We start from the raw sequence: 14288 nt of genomic DNA on the forward strand, positions 1-14288 counted from the left end.
AGGAGTAACTTGAAATAATAATGTGTCCAAAAGTTTGGGCATGGACGTTGGTATAACTGCAGATTTTTTGTGATGGATGAATAAGAACCACTTTTCTGAAGCAAGGCATAAGAATCCAGAAAAGAACATCAGAGCACTTACGGATGGCAAATACAAACCTTTTCTTGGGCGTTTAGCAGATTTGGAATTGGATCTTGCAAGCTCAATGTAAAGAGTTGACTCATTCTCAAGGTCAAAAACGAAGTCCTGCGAGACAAAAGCAAAATATCATTAATTAAAAATAAAACAAAACATAAATTTAGTAGCAGGCAAGATGATGGTCGATTAGGAGCATGTAAGAGTGAAAAGCAGCCAATTGGTAGGCTTTCATTTTGAAAGTTAGAATTTTGTCAAAGTCAACTATTATTTTGGGCCAATAAAGTTACAAATGGTCCCTCAACTATTAATAAGGTCCCAATTTAATTCCAAAATTTACACTGCTCCAATTTAGTCCCTCGACTGTATCCAATTTGGTCAAAGGTCAAAAATAATAGCACATGTTAACACCAAAGTTAAATGTGAGTATATTTTAGATAGGGAAGTGCATGTGAGATTACATTTTTTTGTCATTTAATGAATAATGATAAATATAAAAACTTTAATGACAATAAACCTAATAAATAATAAAAGCAAGTAATTAGTAAAAGAAATGTTTGTAATGAGTACAATGCTACTAAGTGATTATAACACCAAACTATATTGGTAATTATTTTTTTCCCTTGAGAATTTAACTAACTATTATATTTTCCCTCAAATTTTAAAAAATAATTAAATATCTTCCTTAAGTTATATTTGTATAGTAAGCTTCTACTAATTTAAGTAGAATTTGCATTCCAATTATTGGTTTTAATAATAAATAAGTTAAGAAAAAAGAAATTATGAATTTTTTACCGAAATACCCTCCTCAATTAGCCAATCCCACGTAGTGAGATAAAGGCTTGATGTTGTTGTTATTGTAACGTCCTCAATGAAGTAATGGGAGAGGAGTAGCACTTTCTATCAATTTGGATAGTATTATCAACGGATGGATCAAATTAGATTACTTTTCACTAATTGAATTGTGACAGTGTAAAACCCTCGTACTAAGTTGAGCACTAACTAATATTCAGGGGAGGCTTTTTCTCATTTTGGGCCTGTTACTGGGCATCCAATGGTTAAAAGCAGACCACTGGTCGAGTCAGATTTGAAAATGGAACTTCAATTAACCGCAACCAAATATATATGCCTAATTTGGAGGTTATGGGTTGAAATCATGCACCTCTAAAATGGGATAATACTTTGTACATCAACCTACCCCAAACTCCCCATTGACTGAAATCCCCATGAAGTAAGTGTGCCTTTTAATGGATATTATAGATTGACATCAAGAAAAAAAGGTATTATTTATTAGATATATGTCTAAGCTTTTCTCATTGTATTTAGTGTATCTTTTTGGTGGAACTCAAACACCAGATATCTAACATCGCTTTGGGCCAATTACCACCCAGACTAAGAACTGGATTCCATTTGTACTTAATATAGCTCATATCCAGTTACAGCAAAGCTACAAACCCCTCCCCAAGCACCAAGTCGGAATCCATCTTTGATAATGTCAACATGGTAAAATTGAGTAGCTGTCACAACATTTCACAACATAAAAAAAAACAAAAAAACAAAAAAAATTCTTTTTTCAAATTGTGTGAATTAAAGTTCCAACAAAGGCAAACAAAAGCGAAGAGAAACATCAATATACATATAAATCAATGTTGTATAATTTCTTACATTCAAAGCATGCATTGCAGCAACTGCAGATTGTTGGTCAGCAAAGACAGCAAATGCATATGGCTGTAAACCAAACAAAGATGAGAATTAGCTAGACAGCAGTAACCATCAAAATACAAAATTACATCATCAAGGATTAAAATAGAATTCTCTGTGAATTAAACACCGCATCGGAATCCAAAATAATATATCTATGCACACATCTTTGACATTAGACTAACATTACTTCTTTTTTCATCTAAGTTGGCTGTCATATTGTAGATGAATTGAAAAAATTGAAGTACAAAAATGAGGAATTCCTTAGGTTTTAGGTCCAATTAAATTGCTAAGGAAACAACAAAAATGAGGAACACCTTTATTGCTTTACTTATTTGGTTTGCAGTAAACAGCCGCCAAGAATTATTTTTTGCACTAGCAACAAGATACCTTTGCCGTATTTGAATCAGTGAAAACAGCAAGCCTATAAGCTCGTTGTCAGAGCACGAAGCCATAAGGCCAACCATAGGACAAAGGAGAAGAAGAAAGGAAAAAATTTTGGGAGATATGGATGGATTTTTACTGCAAGAATCCAGCCTTTAAATAGGAAATTACAGTAGAAATTTAATTTAAATTCAATTTTATCTTTCCTAGACTACCTCAACAATAGAAAGAAACAAATTCTTGTACAAACTCCATAAAATAAGCATTCCTATCTTAACATTTGATTTGAAATTACAAACTTTTCCTAAACAAATTAAAATAAAATTCATCCTAATCTTGTTGTCATCTAATGGTTCAGATTTTGTGCCTTGCAATCGATCACCAAACCTATGTTCATCGAACCATCTTCACCCATGAACTCATGAAAACTGGATCTCCAATCTCAACAACGTGATCTGAGAATCACCGCCATAGGCAATCTCCATCAAGAGATCGAACTGTCAAAGTTTTGAAGATCACAATCCTACTGATTTCTTCATGATCTGATGGCCAAATTACAATCATGAATGATCTATGTCATCTACTATATATGATTCCTAGATAACACCCTTATCCTTGAATTTTAATTTGAATTACAAACTTGTCCAACAACAACAACAAAAACAACAACAACAACATCAAGCCTTTGTCCCACTATTCTAAAAAAAAAAAGAAAAAAAAAAAGGGCTTTGTCCCACTATATGGGGTCGGCTACATGAATCCTTTTTCACCCTACAAACTTGTCCAAAACAAATTAAAATAAAATTCATCCTAATCTTGTTGTCGTCTAGATCATCATCTAACGGTTCAGATTTTGTGCATCACAAACGATCAACATCCTATGTTCGTTGATCCATCTTCACCCATGAACTCATGATAACTAGATCTCAAATCTCAATAATGTGATATGAGAATCACCACCATTGGAAATCTCCATCAAAAGATAAAACTGTCAAAATTTTAAAGATCACATCCGATTGATTTCTTCATGATCTGATACCCAAATTACAATCATGCCCAAATTACAATCATGAATGATCTATTCATCTACTATATACGATTCCTAGATAGCACCCTTGTAGGAGAAATTCATTGTTGTAAAATTATAACCTCGGATGAAGGAAAGTTGCCTGCACAGCCTACTTCGTGTATAACTTTGCAACACTAGATTTTCCAATGTGATAAGTTTTCTTCTGACCATACCATATAGCAGTTAACTTCTCCTACAAGAGAATGTTCAACTCCAATGGTACCACGTGCTCCCTTAATGTATCTATAGAAAATACTTCTATAGGCTCTCAAACTTCAACATTTTTACATTCACCACTAATTACATCATCAACCATATGGTGGCAGCTCAATTTGGCAGGCATTGTCTCCGGTTTTCTTGAAAACATGAAGTGGCTCATCCTAGATTGGCTTCAAATTCTAGTTTTCCACCCTACGGTCAAATCTTGTCCAAAAGCAACCAAATAAGACGACAACTTGGAAGTTGGCTTTGACACGATGCTGAATGTGCCTTTCCTTGTAATTTGTTAAGTTATTTGCAATTTTTTCTCCATCAACATGTGGATTTTTTTTAATTCCGTCAAAGAATTTTGGTTCTCTTTCTTTGACGACTTTAATCCCACTATTAATAATAGGGGTGATAGAGAACTGGAGGTCAAATGAGTTTTGAGGCAATAACCCAAACAGACCTCAACCGAAGACTTCATAATTAAGGAGCGTACAATTTCAAACTATCTATAAGGTAGGCTATCATCCTTAGTCTTTGGATGATTAATGTTGCAATCCCGTAAGAGATGCACTCATGCACCATTATCCTGTTCACACATCTCTATGGCCATCTATCTATGGATAAAATGCAATGCACCTCTTCAAAATTGTGTTCATCTGAAAACAGTCAAGTAATCAGATACCTCTATCAAACACAACAGAGTTACACAGTCTAAAGTGTGCCCCCATATACTAAAAGAATAATATGTCAGTACCTTATTTGAGATTGTTTTCCTATACGTATTAAAATAATCATCTTTGAAAAACCACCAATGCCCTTAAGAGATTGTGGCCCTTTTTAGTCCTATACAATTCTCGCATGAATTTATGGAAAAGCTTTCTTATAGGAGGCTTGGCATAAGCAAAAGCATACAGAATTCGAGTTTTCAGTTTAAAGACTTGAAATACTATGCCGTATGCACCCTTTAACTAACTTACCAACATCTTCTCACATTTTGGGCCAATGAATGTAGCATTATAAATTTTGCAATGCTTTGCCTCCTTTAAAGTATCGAGTGAACGTGCCTTCCGAATCCAACATACCCAGTCTACACATTAGGATTGCATATTGTAAAAGAAGTCATCCTACCAAGTAAACTTCAAAGGAGATGCCTTTCCCCAAGTTTTCCAGAACCTCTTTGAAGAAAGAAATGTTTTTGTGATGCTATTTGTACTCCTTTTGTTTTAAAAAAATTATAAAATATTTAAGATACGCGTGTCGGACACGCGTGTCCAATTTATTTTTAATATTTTTTTTAATCGGACACGTTTTCGGCGTGTCCGACACGTGTCGGAGGAGTGTCGGACGAGTGTCGTGTCGGACACGGTGTCGGACACTGCACGCCTCTTTGAGGAGAAGTGTCGGTGCATCATAGGTTGTTAGGCCAGTTCAAATTTACAAGAGGAGGATTGGTGGGATCCGCCTCCTTTAATGCTGCCGCCCATTTGGAGCAATGGGGAGGAGTTTTGAGAGGAAAATTTTGAATGTGAGATGTTTGAAATTACGAAATGAATTGTATTAGTAAGGGGGCTGGTTGGAGGGAGTTTTCTCATGCTTAAATTTTTGTGTTCTCTTGAGTTCTTGGGTGTTTGGGCTCTAGATTGCTTTTCTAGATATTTAGGAGAGAACAATCCTCCTCTCGAATTGAGGATCACTTATATCTTGCTTTGTCTTTGTTTGGCTTGATTTTATCATTGCAATCCATCGTTTCGGGGCTATTTTTCCTCACATATTTTGCATTATTCTTGCTGTTTTCACATAAAAGCGATAGGTTTGCTAGCGAACTCAAGTATTTCCTATCAAATTGGTATCAGAGCATTATCTTGGGACCATCGACGGCTAAATTTTTGAAATCTCAGCGGGGTTTTTTGCATCCGGTAGAAGCTCTCTTGAGATCCTTGAGAAGAAAGATGGCCGGAAAGAAGGTCGAAGTGTTGGAAGGCGAAATTGGGCAATTGAAATCGGATTTGGAGGAAAATTCTTTGATTTTCAAAATCAAATCTCCTCCAACAATAAAAGGTTGGAAGGAAAGTTCAATTTGATGGAAGAGATGTTGAAGAAACTATTAGAGGTGAAGAACAATCCGACGACATCGGAAGCAAGGGAGATCACCAGCAGCCATGGTATAGGAGGGAATCTGAACCTGTTTAGGGGGAGGAAAAATCTGGAAGTGGAGGTCCTAAGGGGGAGGATGACATGCCACCTCTAGAACCACTTTCTAGAGAGGAGATGAGCATGGATTACGAAAAGTGGGGTGCTTATTTTGTGGGAAGAAGGGGGTTTTTCAACACTGAGGTGCTGATTTTGAAAGAATGAGAGGGGAAGTTGATGAGGACTATGGTTATGATCGCCGGAGGGAAGATCGTGACAGCTGGGGAGCACCTCCCGTTCGTGGCATAGGAGGATATGGAAGATTCAGGGGAAATTGGGGTGACCCGAATGTCAGAAAGCTGAAGATGCCCATCTTTGAGGCGAGGATGGACATGGTTGGATCTACAAGGTGGAACGCTACTTTTCCATTAACGGGTTGACAGAGGAAGAGAAGCTGGCAGCAGCAGGACTATGCTTGGAGGGAAAGGCACTGGCTTGGTACCAATTCCGAGACTTGAGGCAACCCATCAGGGGCTGGAGAGACTTCAAGGCATGCTTACTGGAACGTTTCCGAACCGGAATGGGAGGGGACTTCTATTAGCAATTATTTGCCTTGACGTAGGAAGGGATAGTGGCAGAGTACCGTGATCGATTTGAGTACCTAGCTAGCCGACTGGACCGTCTAACAGAGACTGTACTTAAAGGGAACTTCATGAAAGGGCTCAAATCGGAGCTCAGAGCAGCTGTTAGAAAGATGCGGCCGCACGACTTGGGGGAGGCCATGGAGTTGGCACAGGTGGTTGAGGACCAAAAGCATCTAGAGAGGGGGGCTCGTGGCAGTAGTTTCGGGGGATCCTATAGGATGATTACTACTTTTCTAGTTCCCAAATGAGTTGTACCGGGAGGATCATGGGAAGTACCGAGGGAGAAGTCTTGAGGAGGGCCTGAAGGATATTTTAAGAAGCTGACAAAGAAGGAGATTCAGGAGAAGCGAGCTAAGGGGTTGTGTTTCAGGTGCGATGAGAAGTACATGCCAGGGCATAGGTGTAAGGACCGAACTCTTCAGGTTTTCACCGTTTGTGATGAAGAGGAAGCTGAAGAGGGAAGTGGAAGCAGGTTTGAGAAGGAAGAGGAAGAGAAGTTGCATTTGGATGTGGCAGAATTCTCCCTAAATTCAACTGTGCTATTCACTCCAAATCACACTATGAAGGTGAAATGAGTGATAGCTGATAAGGATGTGATAGTGTTGATAGATAGTGGGACAACTCACAATTTCATCTCCACCCAAATTGTTGATCAATTGGGGGTGAAACTAGTGGACACGGGAGGGTATGGGGTGATGATGGGCACTGAAAAGGTAGAAATGGGCAGAGAAATTTGTAGGGGAGTGGTGTTGACCATTCAGGGGATATAGGTGAGCGAGAATTTTCTTCCATTGGAATTGGGGAGTATGGATGTCATCTTAGGGATGAAATGACTACAAACATTGGGGGAGCACTGAGAATGGAATTAGTGGTGGGGGGAAGGAGAATGGTGATACAGGGAGATGTCGGATTGTCTAAAGCGAGAGTGTCTCTCAAGTCCATGATTAGAACCATACATGAGGTTGGAGGTGGATATTTGATAGAACTGCAACGATTGGAAAGGGTCGTGTGGTGGGAAGAGGGGGACATTCCTCTTGTAGTGCAACCAGTCATACAACAGTTCAGTGAGATGTTCCGGCCACCTCAAGGGTTACCACCACTCAGAGAACAGGAGCATGCAATTCTTCTAAAGGAGTGTCACCGATTAGTGTACGATCTTACCCCTACCCCCAGATTCAGAAGGATGAAATTGAGAAGCTGATTAGGAAAATTTTAGAGGCTGTGATCATCAGACCAAGTGTAAGTCCTTTCTCTAGCCCGATGTCACTAGTTAAAAAGAAGGATGGGAGCTGGAAGTTTTGTATGGATTACAGGGCGTTAAATAAGGAGACTGTACCGGATAAATTTCCCATTCCGGTGATTGACGAGCTTTTGGATGAATTGTATGGAGCAGTGATGTTCTCCAAACTGGATTTGAAGTCGGGATACCATCAGATCCAGATGAGGAAAGAATACATATCAAAGACAGCATTCCGAACACACAAAGGGCATTATGAGTTTCTGGTTATGCCATTTGGGCTGAACAACGCCTCTGCTACTTTCCAATCATTGATGAACATGGTGTTCAGACATTATCTCCGAAAATTTGTGCTCTTGTGTTTTTTGATGACATCTTGGTGTACAGCAGAACTGAGGAGGAGCATCTAAAGCATTTAAAGTTTGTATTGAGAGTTCTACAAGAGCATCAGTTGAGGGCCAACCTAAAGAAGTGTTGTTTTGCCCAAATCAATGTGGAGTACTTGGGTCATATCATGTCCAAGGAAGGGGTGGCGGCTGATCAGTCAAAGGTGGAGGCTATGTTGAGATGGCCCTTACCTAAGAATCTGAAGGAGTTGAGAGGATTCTTAGGGTTGACATGATACTACAGGAGATTCATTAAGGGGTGGGTACAATACTATAGCACGGCCACTGACAAAGCAGTTGAAGAAAGATGGATTCCAATGGGGAGAGGCAGCCACAACAACATTTGAGAAAATAAAGAAGGCTATGACCACAGTACCCGTCTTAGCTTACCAGACTTGACTCAGGCCTTCATAATGGAGACAGATGTTTCAGGATACGGATTGGGGGCAGTGCTCATGCAGGATAGGATACCCATTGCCTACTTCAGTCAAGTGTTGGCAGCTACAGCCAGGCTGAAATCAGTCTATGAGAGGGAGTTGATGGCTATCGTTTTATCAATCTAGAAGTGACGACCCTACCTGTTAGGTATGCATTTCATTGTCAGAACAGATCAGAGGAGCCTGAAATACTTGTTGGAACAGCGTATGGTGGCTGAAGAGCATCAGAGATGGCTGTCAAAGTTGTTGGGGGTATGATTTTGAAATCCAGTACATACCAGAAGAGGAGAACAAGGCAGCAGATGCATTGTCCAGATGTATGGGAGAGCTACATACAATGGCAGTGTCTATTCCTTTGATGCTGGATTGGGAGGCCATTAAGGAGGAGAGCTCTAGAAATGAGGAGTTAGAAAAGATCAAGATGAAATTATTGAGGGAAGGTGGTAGCCACCTAGGGTACTCAGTAGAGGGGGACAGAATGCTGTATCAAGGGAGGTTCGTGATACCCAGGACCTCCATCCACATCCCAAACTTACTCAAGGAATTTCATGGAAGTGCGGTTGGGCGTCATTCAAGGGTGCAGAAGACCTACAGTAGATTAGCGGCTGCGCTTTACTGGAAGGGAATGCATAGAGATGTGGAGGAGATGGTGACAAGGTGTGTGAGATCTATCAGAGGAATAAATACATGGCTATGTCATAAGGGGGGACTACTACAACCATTGGCGTTACCAGGACGGGTATGAAAGGAGATATCCATGGACTTCATAGATGGGCTGCCCCGTTCAGAAGGCTTCACGGTGATTCTGATGGTGGTCGATAGATTGAGCAAGTACGCTCATTTTATTCCCCTTCGACATCCTTACACCGCGGTGACAATGGCTTCAGCTTTCATCAGAGAGATGATCAAATTGCATGGGGTACCGAAGGCAATCGTGTCATATAGAGCTAAGGTGTTTCTAAGTCATTTTTGGAGGGAATTATTCAGGTTGCAGGGGACAGTCCTGAAGAGGAGCACCGCTTACCACCCACAGACAGATGGTCAAACGGAAGTGGTCAATAGAAGCTTGGAGACCTACTTGAGATGCTTTGTGTCAGAGACACCCAAGCTATGGATCAAGTGGCTATCATGAGCGGAGTACTGATACAACACCTCGTTTCACTCGGCTTCACATATGACTTCATTCAAGGTGTTGCACAGAAGGGACCCTCCTCACTTGGTCACTTTGGGAGTAGCAATACTCCAATTTCTTCAATAGAGGAGTACTTGGAGGAGAGAGATCGAGTGTTAGAGGAATTAAAGAAGCATCTACTGAGAGCTCAAAAAATTATGAAGAAACAAGCTGATAAGCATAGGAAGGACATTCAGTTCGAAGTAGGAGAGAGGGTGTTCTTAAATCTCCGACCATACTGACAAAACGCAGTTGCTCATAGGAGAAATGAAAAGCTCGCTCCAAGATACTTTGGACGCTAGGTAATATTGGACAAAATTGGAGCGGTAGCATATCGACTACAACTACCACCCACGGCGACTATTCATCCGATTTTCCATGTGTCGCAGCTGAGAAGAGCCATTGGAGATTACACAGTCAGCTCGGAGTTACTGGCAACACTTACTGAGGACTTGGACGTGATTCTAGAACCCCTAGAGTTGATGTGGGTTCGCTAGAAAGAAGATGGAGCTAAAGAAATGTTAATCAAGTGGAAGAATCTGTCTAACTATGATACCACATGGGAACCATACAAGAGGCTAAAACAACAATTTCGTAGTTTTCACCTTGAGGACAAGGTGATTCTTTGGGAGGGCGGTATTATTAGGCCAGTTCAAAATTACAAGAGGATTGGTGGGGTCCGCCCCCTTTAATGTTGCCACCCATTTGGAGCACAATGGGGATAAGGGGTTTTGGGAGGCTAATTTGAGAGGAAAATTTTGAATGTGAGATGTTTGAAATTAGGAAATGAATTGTATTAGTAAGGGGGCTGATTGGAGAGAGTTTTCTCATGCTTGAATTTGTGTTCTCTTGAGTTCTGGGTGTTTGGGCTCTAGATTGTTTTTCTAGAGATTTGGGAGAGAACGATCCTCCTCTCGAATTGAGGATCTTGTATCTTGCTTTGTCTTTGTTTGTCTTTATTTTCTCATTGCAATCCATCATTTGGGGGCTGTTTTTCCGCCTAGATTTTGCATTATTCTCGCTGTTTTCACATAAAAGTGATAGGTTTGCTTGCGAACTCAAGTATTTCCCTTGGGGATTCTTGCGAACTCAAGTATTTCCTATCATGCGCCTTCTGAATCCACTATACCCGGTTTACACATTAGGCATGCATATTGTAAAAGAAGTCATCCTACCAAGTAAACTTCAAAGAAGATGCCTTTCCCCAAGTCTTCCAGAACCTCTTTGAAGAAAGAAATGTTTTTGTGATGTTATTGGGGATTCTTGCGAACTCAAGTATTTCCTATCATGCGCCTTCTGAATCCACTATACCCGGTCTACACATTAGGCATGCATATTGTAAAAGAAGTCATCCTACCAAGTAAACTTCAAAGAAGATGCCTGATGTAGGACAGAAAATTGACTTTGCTATAATCTGAAACGGTCTCAGGTTTCCACCAAAAACCTGAGAGAAATTCACAGGTTTCTATGCTTGGGAGCAAGGAGAATTAGAAGGGAAAGCTTTAGCCTTTAGTCCAGCAATGCATGGCCGTGAGAGAGAAGGGATTGAATTCGTAATTGGTTTGAAAGAAAAGGAAAGAAAGATTGGAGGATGGCGGCAAGGGAAAAGAAACGGATATTAATCTGTTTCCAAATTGAGAGAGCTCCTTTTGGAAATCAAATTGTTTAACAGGTTTAGTAGGAATAGGCTATGGACGGGATGAAGAGGCTTAATGTAGGAAAGATTTCCTAAGTTAAGCTAATAGTGAGAGAGGGATTTCTGGAGGGAATTGAGCACGGTGTTAATGCCAGAAATCTGGCCAGCATCCAAGAGGTTTAAATTTCCCAAAATCAGTGATAAAAACTGCTGGACAGCAGGTTAAAGATTCTAATTCCAGATTTTCACTTGCCTTGATTTCTGGAATTTGAATTTTGTGGTGTATTAAATGTAGTGGCTGAATTTGAGGGAGGAGTCAAGTTTTAATAGCTATGATAAAGCTGAAGGTAAATGCCAAGTCTCACGTTCTGCACTAGAAAAGCTTTTCTAGCGCAATTAGGATAGAGGGTGGGCGGCAGAGCATGAGTAGAAATTGGGATTTGGTGAGAGCAAATAAAGGCTTCCTAATTTAAATTCATAAGATTGGAAAGATTTGCCTCAATCCTTTCTTAATTAAAATTTAATTAGGCATGAATTCAAAAATTTTCCTAAAATAGGATTAGGGAATTTAGGAAGGTTTATTTGAATTTCAAAAATTACAAAAATGCCCCTTGGGCCAAAACACTCACATAAGCTATCCTAGGGGTAAAATAGGAAATACATAAAATAAGAGCTAAAATTCAGAAAATAATACATAAATGAAAATTTAAATAATGGCCGTCGATTTACGACGCCGCCTGTGATAGATGCGCCAAATCTTCGTTTTGATGTCCGCATCAATGCCTTTCCCCAAGTCTTCCAGAACCTCTTTGAAGAAAGAAATGTTTTTGTGAAGCTATTTGTACTCCTTTTTCACAACAAGGTCAGCCCGTATAATAATGCTAAAAAAATAAGGGGTTAGCATTGTCTAAGGGAGCACGTCAATCATTTTGTGTTTATCACCCTTCTTGTGTTTGATTATCTAGATCAAATGTTGAAGATATTCATGCATTTCATGTGCCTTACTTTTTTGTAGTTTTGTTTAAATTTATTGAAGTGACCTCTGATAAATGTGCACTATTCTCCATCATTAAGACATAGGCACGCCATACTTTTTTGATGTAATGCCAAAAACTCTTTGTCATAAGTGGGGTAATTCTTTTACACAGCTTCAAACCTCTCTAAGTAGTATAATTCAAGTGTCCCATCCTATATCAAAATTGGCCCGATTACCTTGCATTAGCTTCCCATTTGAATGGTATTTGCAAGTCTGGTAAGGATAGCACTAGCGCAGAAGTCATAACTTATCTTTCACTTCGATAAGAGGAAAGTATCTTCAAACTTTGGATTTGCTCTAGAATCTCAGAGAAATGAGGAACTTATTTGAAAACTTGTATTCTTTTAGTTGATTTGTGATAGGCGCAAGTAACCCTAAGGGAATACTTGTGTTCGCAAGCACACCTACCACTAATTGGAATAAAACAGCGAGAATAACGCAAAATCTGGGCAAAATCAGCCCCAAAACAGTGGATTGCAACAAGGGAAATAAAACAAAACACACAAAGCAAGATACAAGTGATCCTCTATTTTTCGAGAGGAGGATCGTTCTCTCCCAATCTCTAGACGCAAGGTCTAGAGCCCTCAAACCTCAAAAGACTCCAACAGAAACTCAAATCTAAGCATACCTCTCCATTCCCCCTACCTCTCCTATTTATAAGCTCCACCGCCCACCCCTTCCCTAAAAAACAATATTCAAATAAATTTAAATCCAAGGGGTCCCACATATAGGCGGCAAGCTCAAATAGGTAGGAGGGAGGTGGTTTTGAACCGCCTCCTGTAGTAAATTTCCGGCCCAGGTGGGGCCGGCTGAGGCAGTTCTCTCTGAACCGCCTTAAGAGGCGGTTCCATCAATACCGCCCTCCCAAAGAATCACCTTGTCCTCCATGTGAAAACTAGAAAACTGCTATTTCACCCTCTCGTAGGATACCGCCCTCCCAAAGAATCACCTTGTGAAATTATTTTATCACAAAAAGACTAATATATGCTTGATAATATGAAAGTAATCTATAAAGCACAAGTCAAGAAGGGTGCTTGGAGGATTTGGTGAAAAAAGAACCAAATTCCAACCAAGAAAGAAAGGCAACATTATCACTTAGAATGATTTATTTTGTAATTAGTATACATGAGTAAAACATATTTCATATGCTACTAGATAATTTTAAATAAAAAATCTTCATATCTCCTACAATTGAGTTATTCTTTAATACAGTTTGTGCCACTTGAAAACCCCTTTTTCTTCAAATATACTGCAAAAATTTAACATCTTGAAGCCCTACCAAACTGAAAACAAATATTTCTCCTCTTTTACTCTCTCTACCTGAGAATAGGAAGGGAAGAAATCAGAATATGATGAAAAAGAATCTATCAATTCAAGAAGATAATAATTATTATCATCATGAAGCCATCTCCAATCAAAATTATATGTCAAGATTTAATATCAAATATTCAATAAATTTTAATCTCCTGAGATTTACCAAAAGAGCACACCTCCTCTTTCACACCTAGGTCATCTTATACAAAGATGTCAAAACAATTGACTAAATCTTTGCAAATTGTTATCAAAATCCCTTGATATAGATCTAAGTTTGATAGAACCTAGCTAGTACTAGATTTAGATTAGTACGGCAGCACAAATGGATAAAAGAGAAATGAAAGTAGCGCATCCCAAGTAGGAGAGAGCTTGCACAAGCAGAGGGTGGTACTGGCTTGGGTTGCCTAAGAAAAGGGAGAGATAAGAGAAAAGAGAGAAACTTAGCGGGAGAATTTACCAAGAAATAATGGACAATTATTCATTCAGCATGCCCTTTCACCAAGACTTACTGGCTTACAACTTCTCCTAGGAAAATGGGGCTCCAAACAATTGGACAACAGCCAGAATTCACATGTTTCCGAAGAATAAATAAAAAGATGACTTCCCGCATCAGAAATCAGAACTCATCAATTGACCATTTCTTGAAAAAAAGAGAGAGAATTTGGTAAGCTTCTACTGATTTTTAGTAATTTGCAATTCCAATTATTGGTTTTAATGAAAAATAATTAAGAAAAAGAAATTTGAAGAAAATTGTACTGAAAATAAACCTCCTAAATTAGCCCCAACCATGCAGTGGGTATA

The 14288-nt window shown here is 39.3% G+C and overlaps 1 protein-coding gene across 1 annotated transcript in view; it reads right to left on the reverse strand.

The window, feature by feature from the left end:
- Nucleotides 1–14288, reverse strand: part of LOC110095641 (pollen-specific leucine-rich repeat extensin-like protein 2) — a 34220-nt gene that overhangs the window by 6746 nt on the left and 13186 nt on the right. The window contains exon 4 of the mRNA XM_020821264.2: nt 159–246. Within this exon, the coding sequence (XP_020676923.1) occupies nt 159–246 (88 nt within the window). The remainder of the gene's footprint in view (nt 1–158; nt 247–14288) is intronic.

The sequence above is a fragment of the Dendrobium catenatum genome, unplaced genomic scaffold (assembly GCF_001605985.2).
Source record: "Dendrobium catenatum unplaced genomic scaffold, ASM160598v2 original_scaffold_76759, whole genome shotgun sequence".
Taxonomy (NCBI): domain Eukaryota; kingdom Viridiplantae; phylum Streptophyta; class Magnoliopsida; order Asparagales; family Orchidaceae; genus Dendrobium; species Dendrobium catenatum.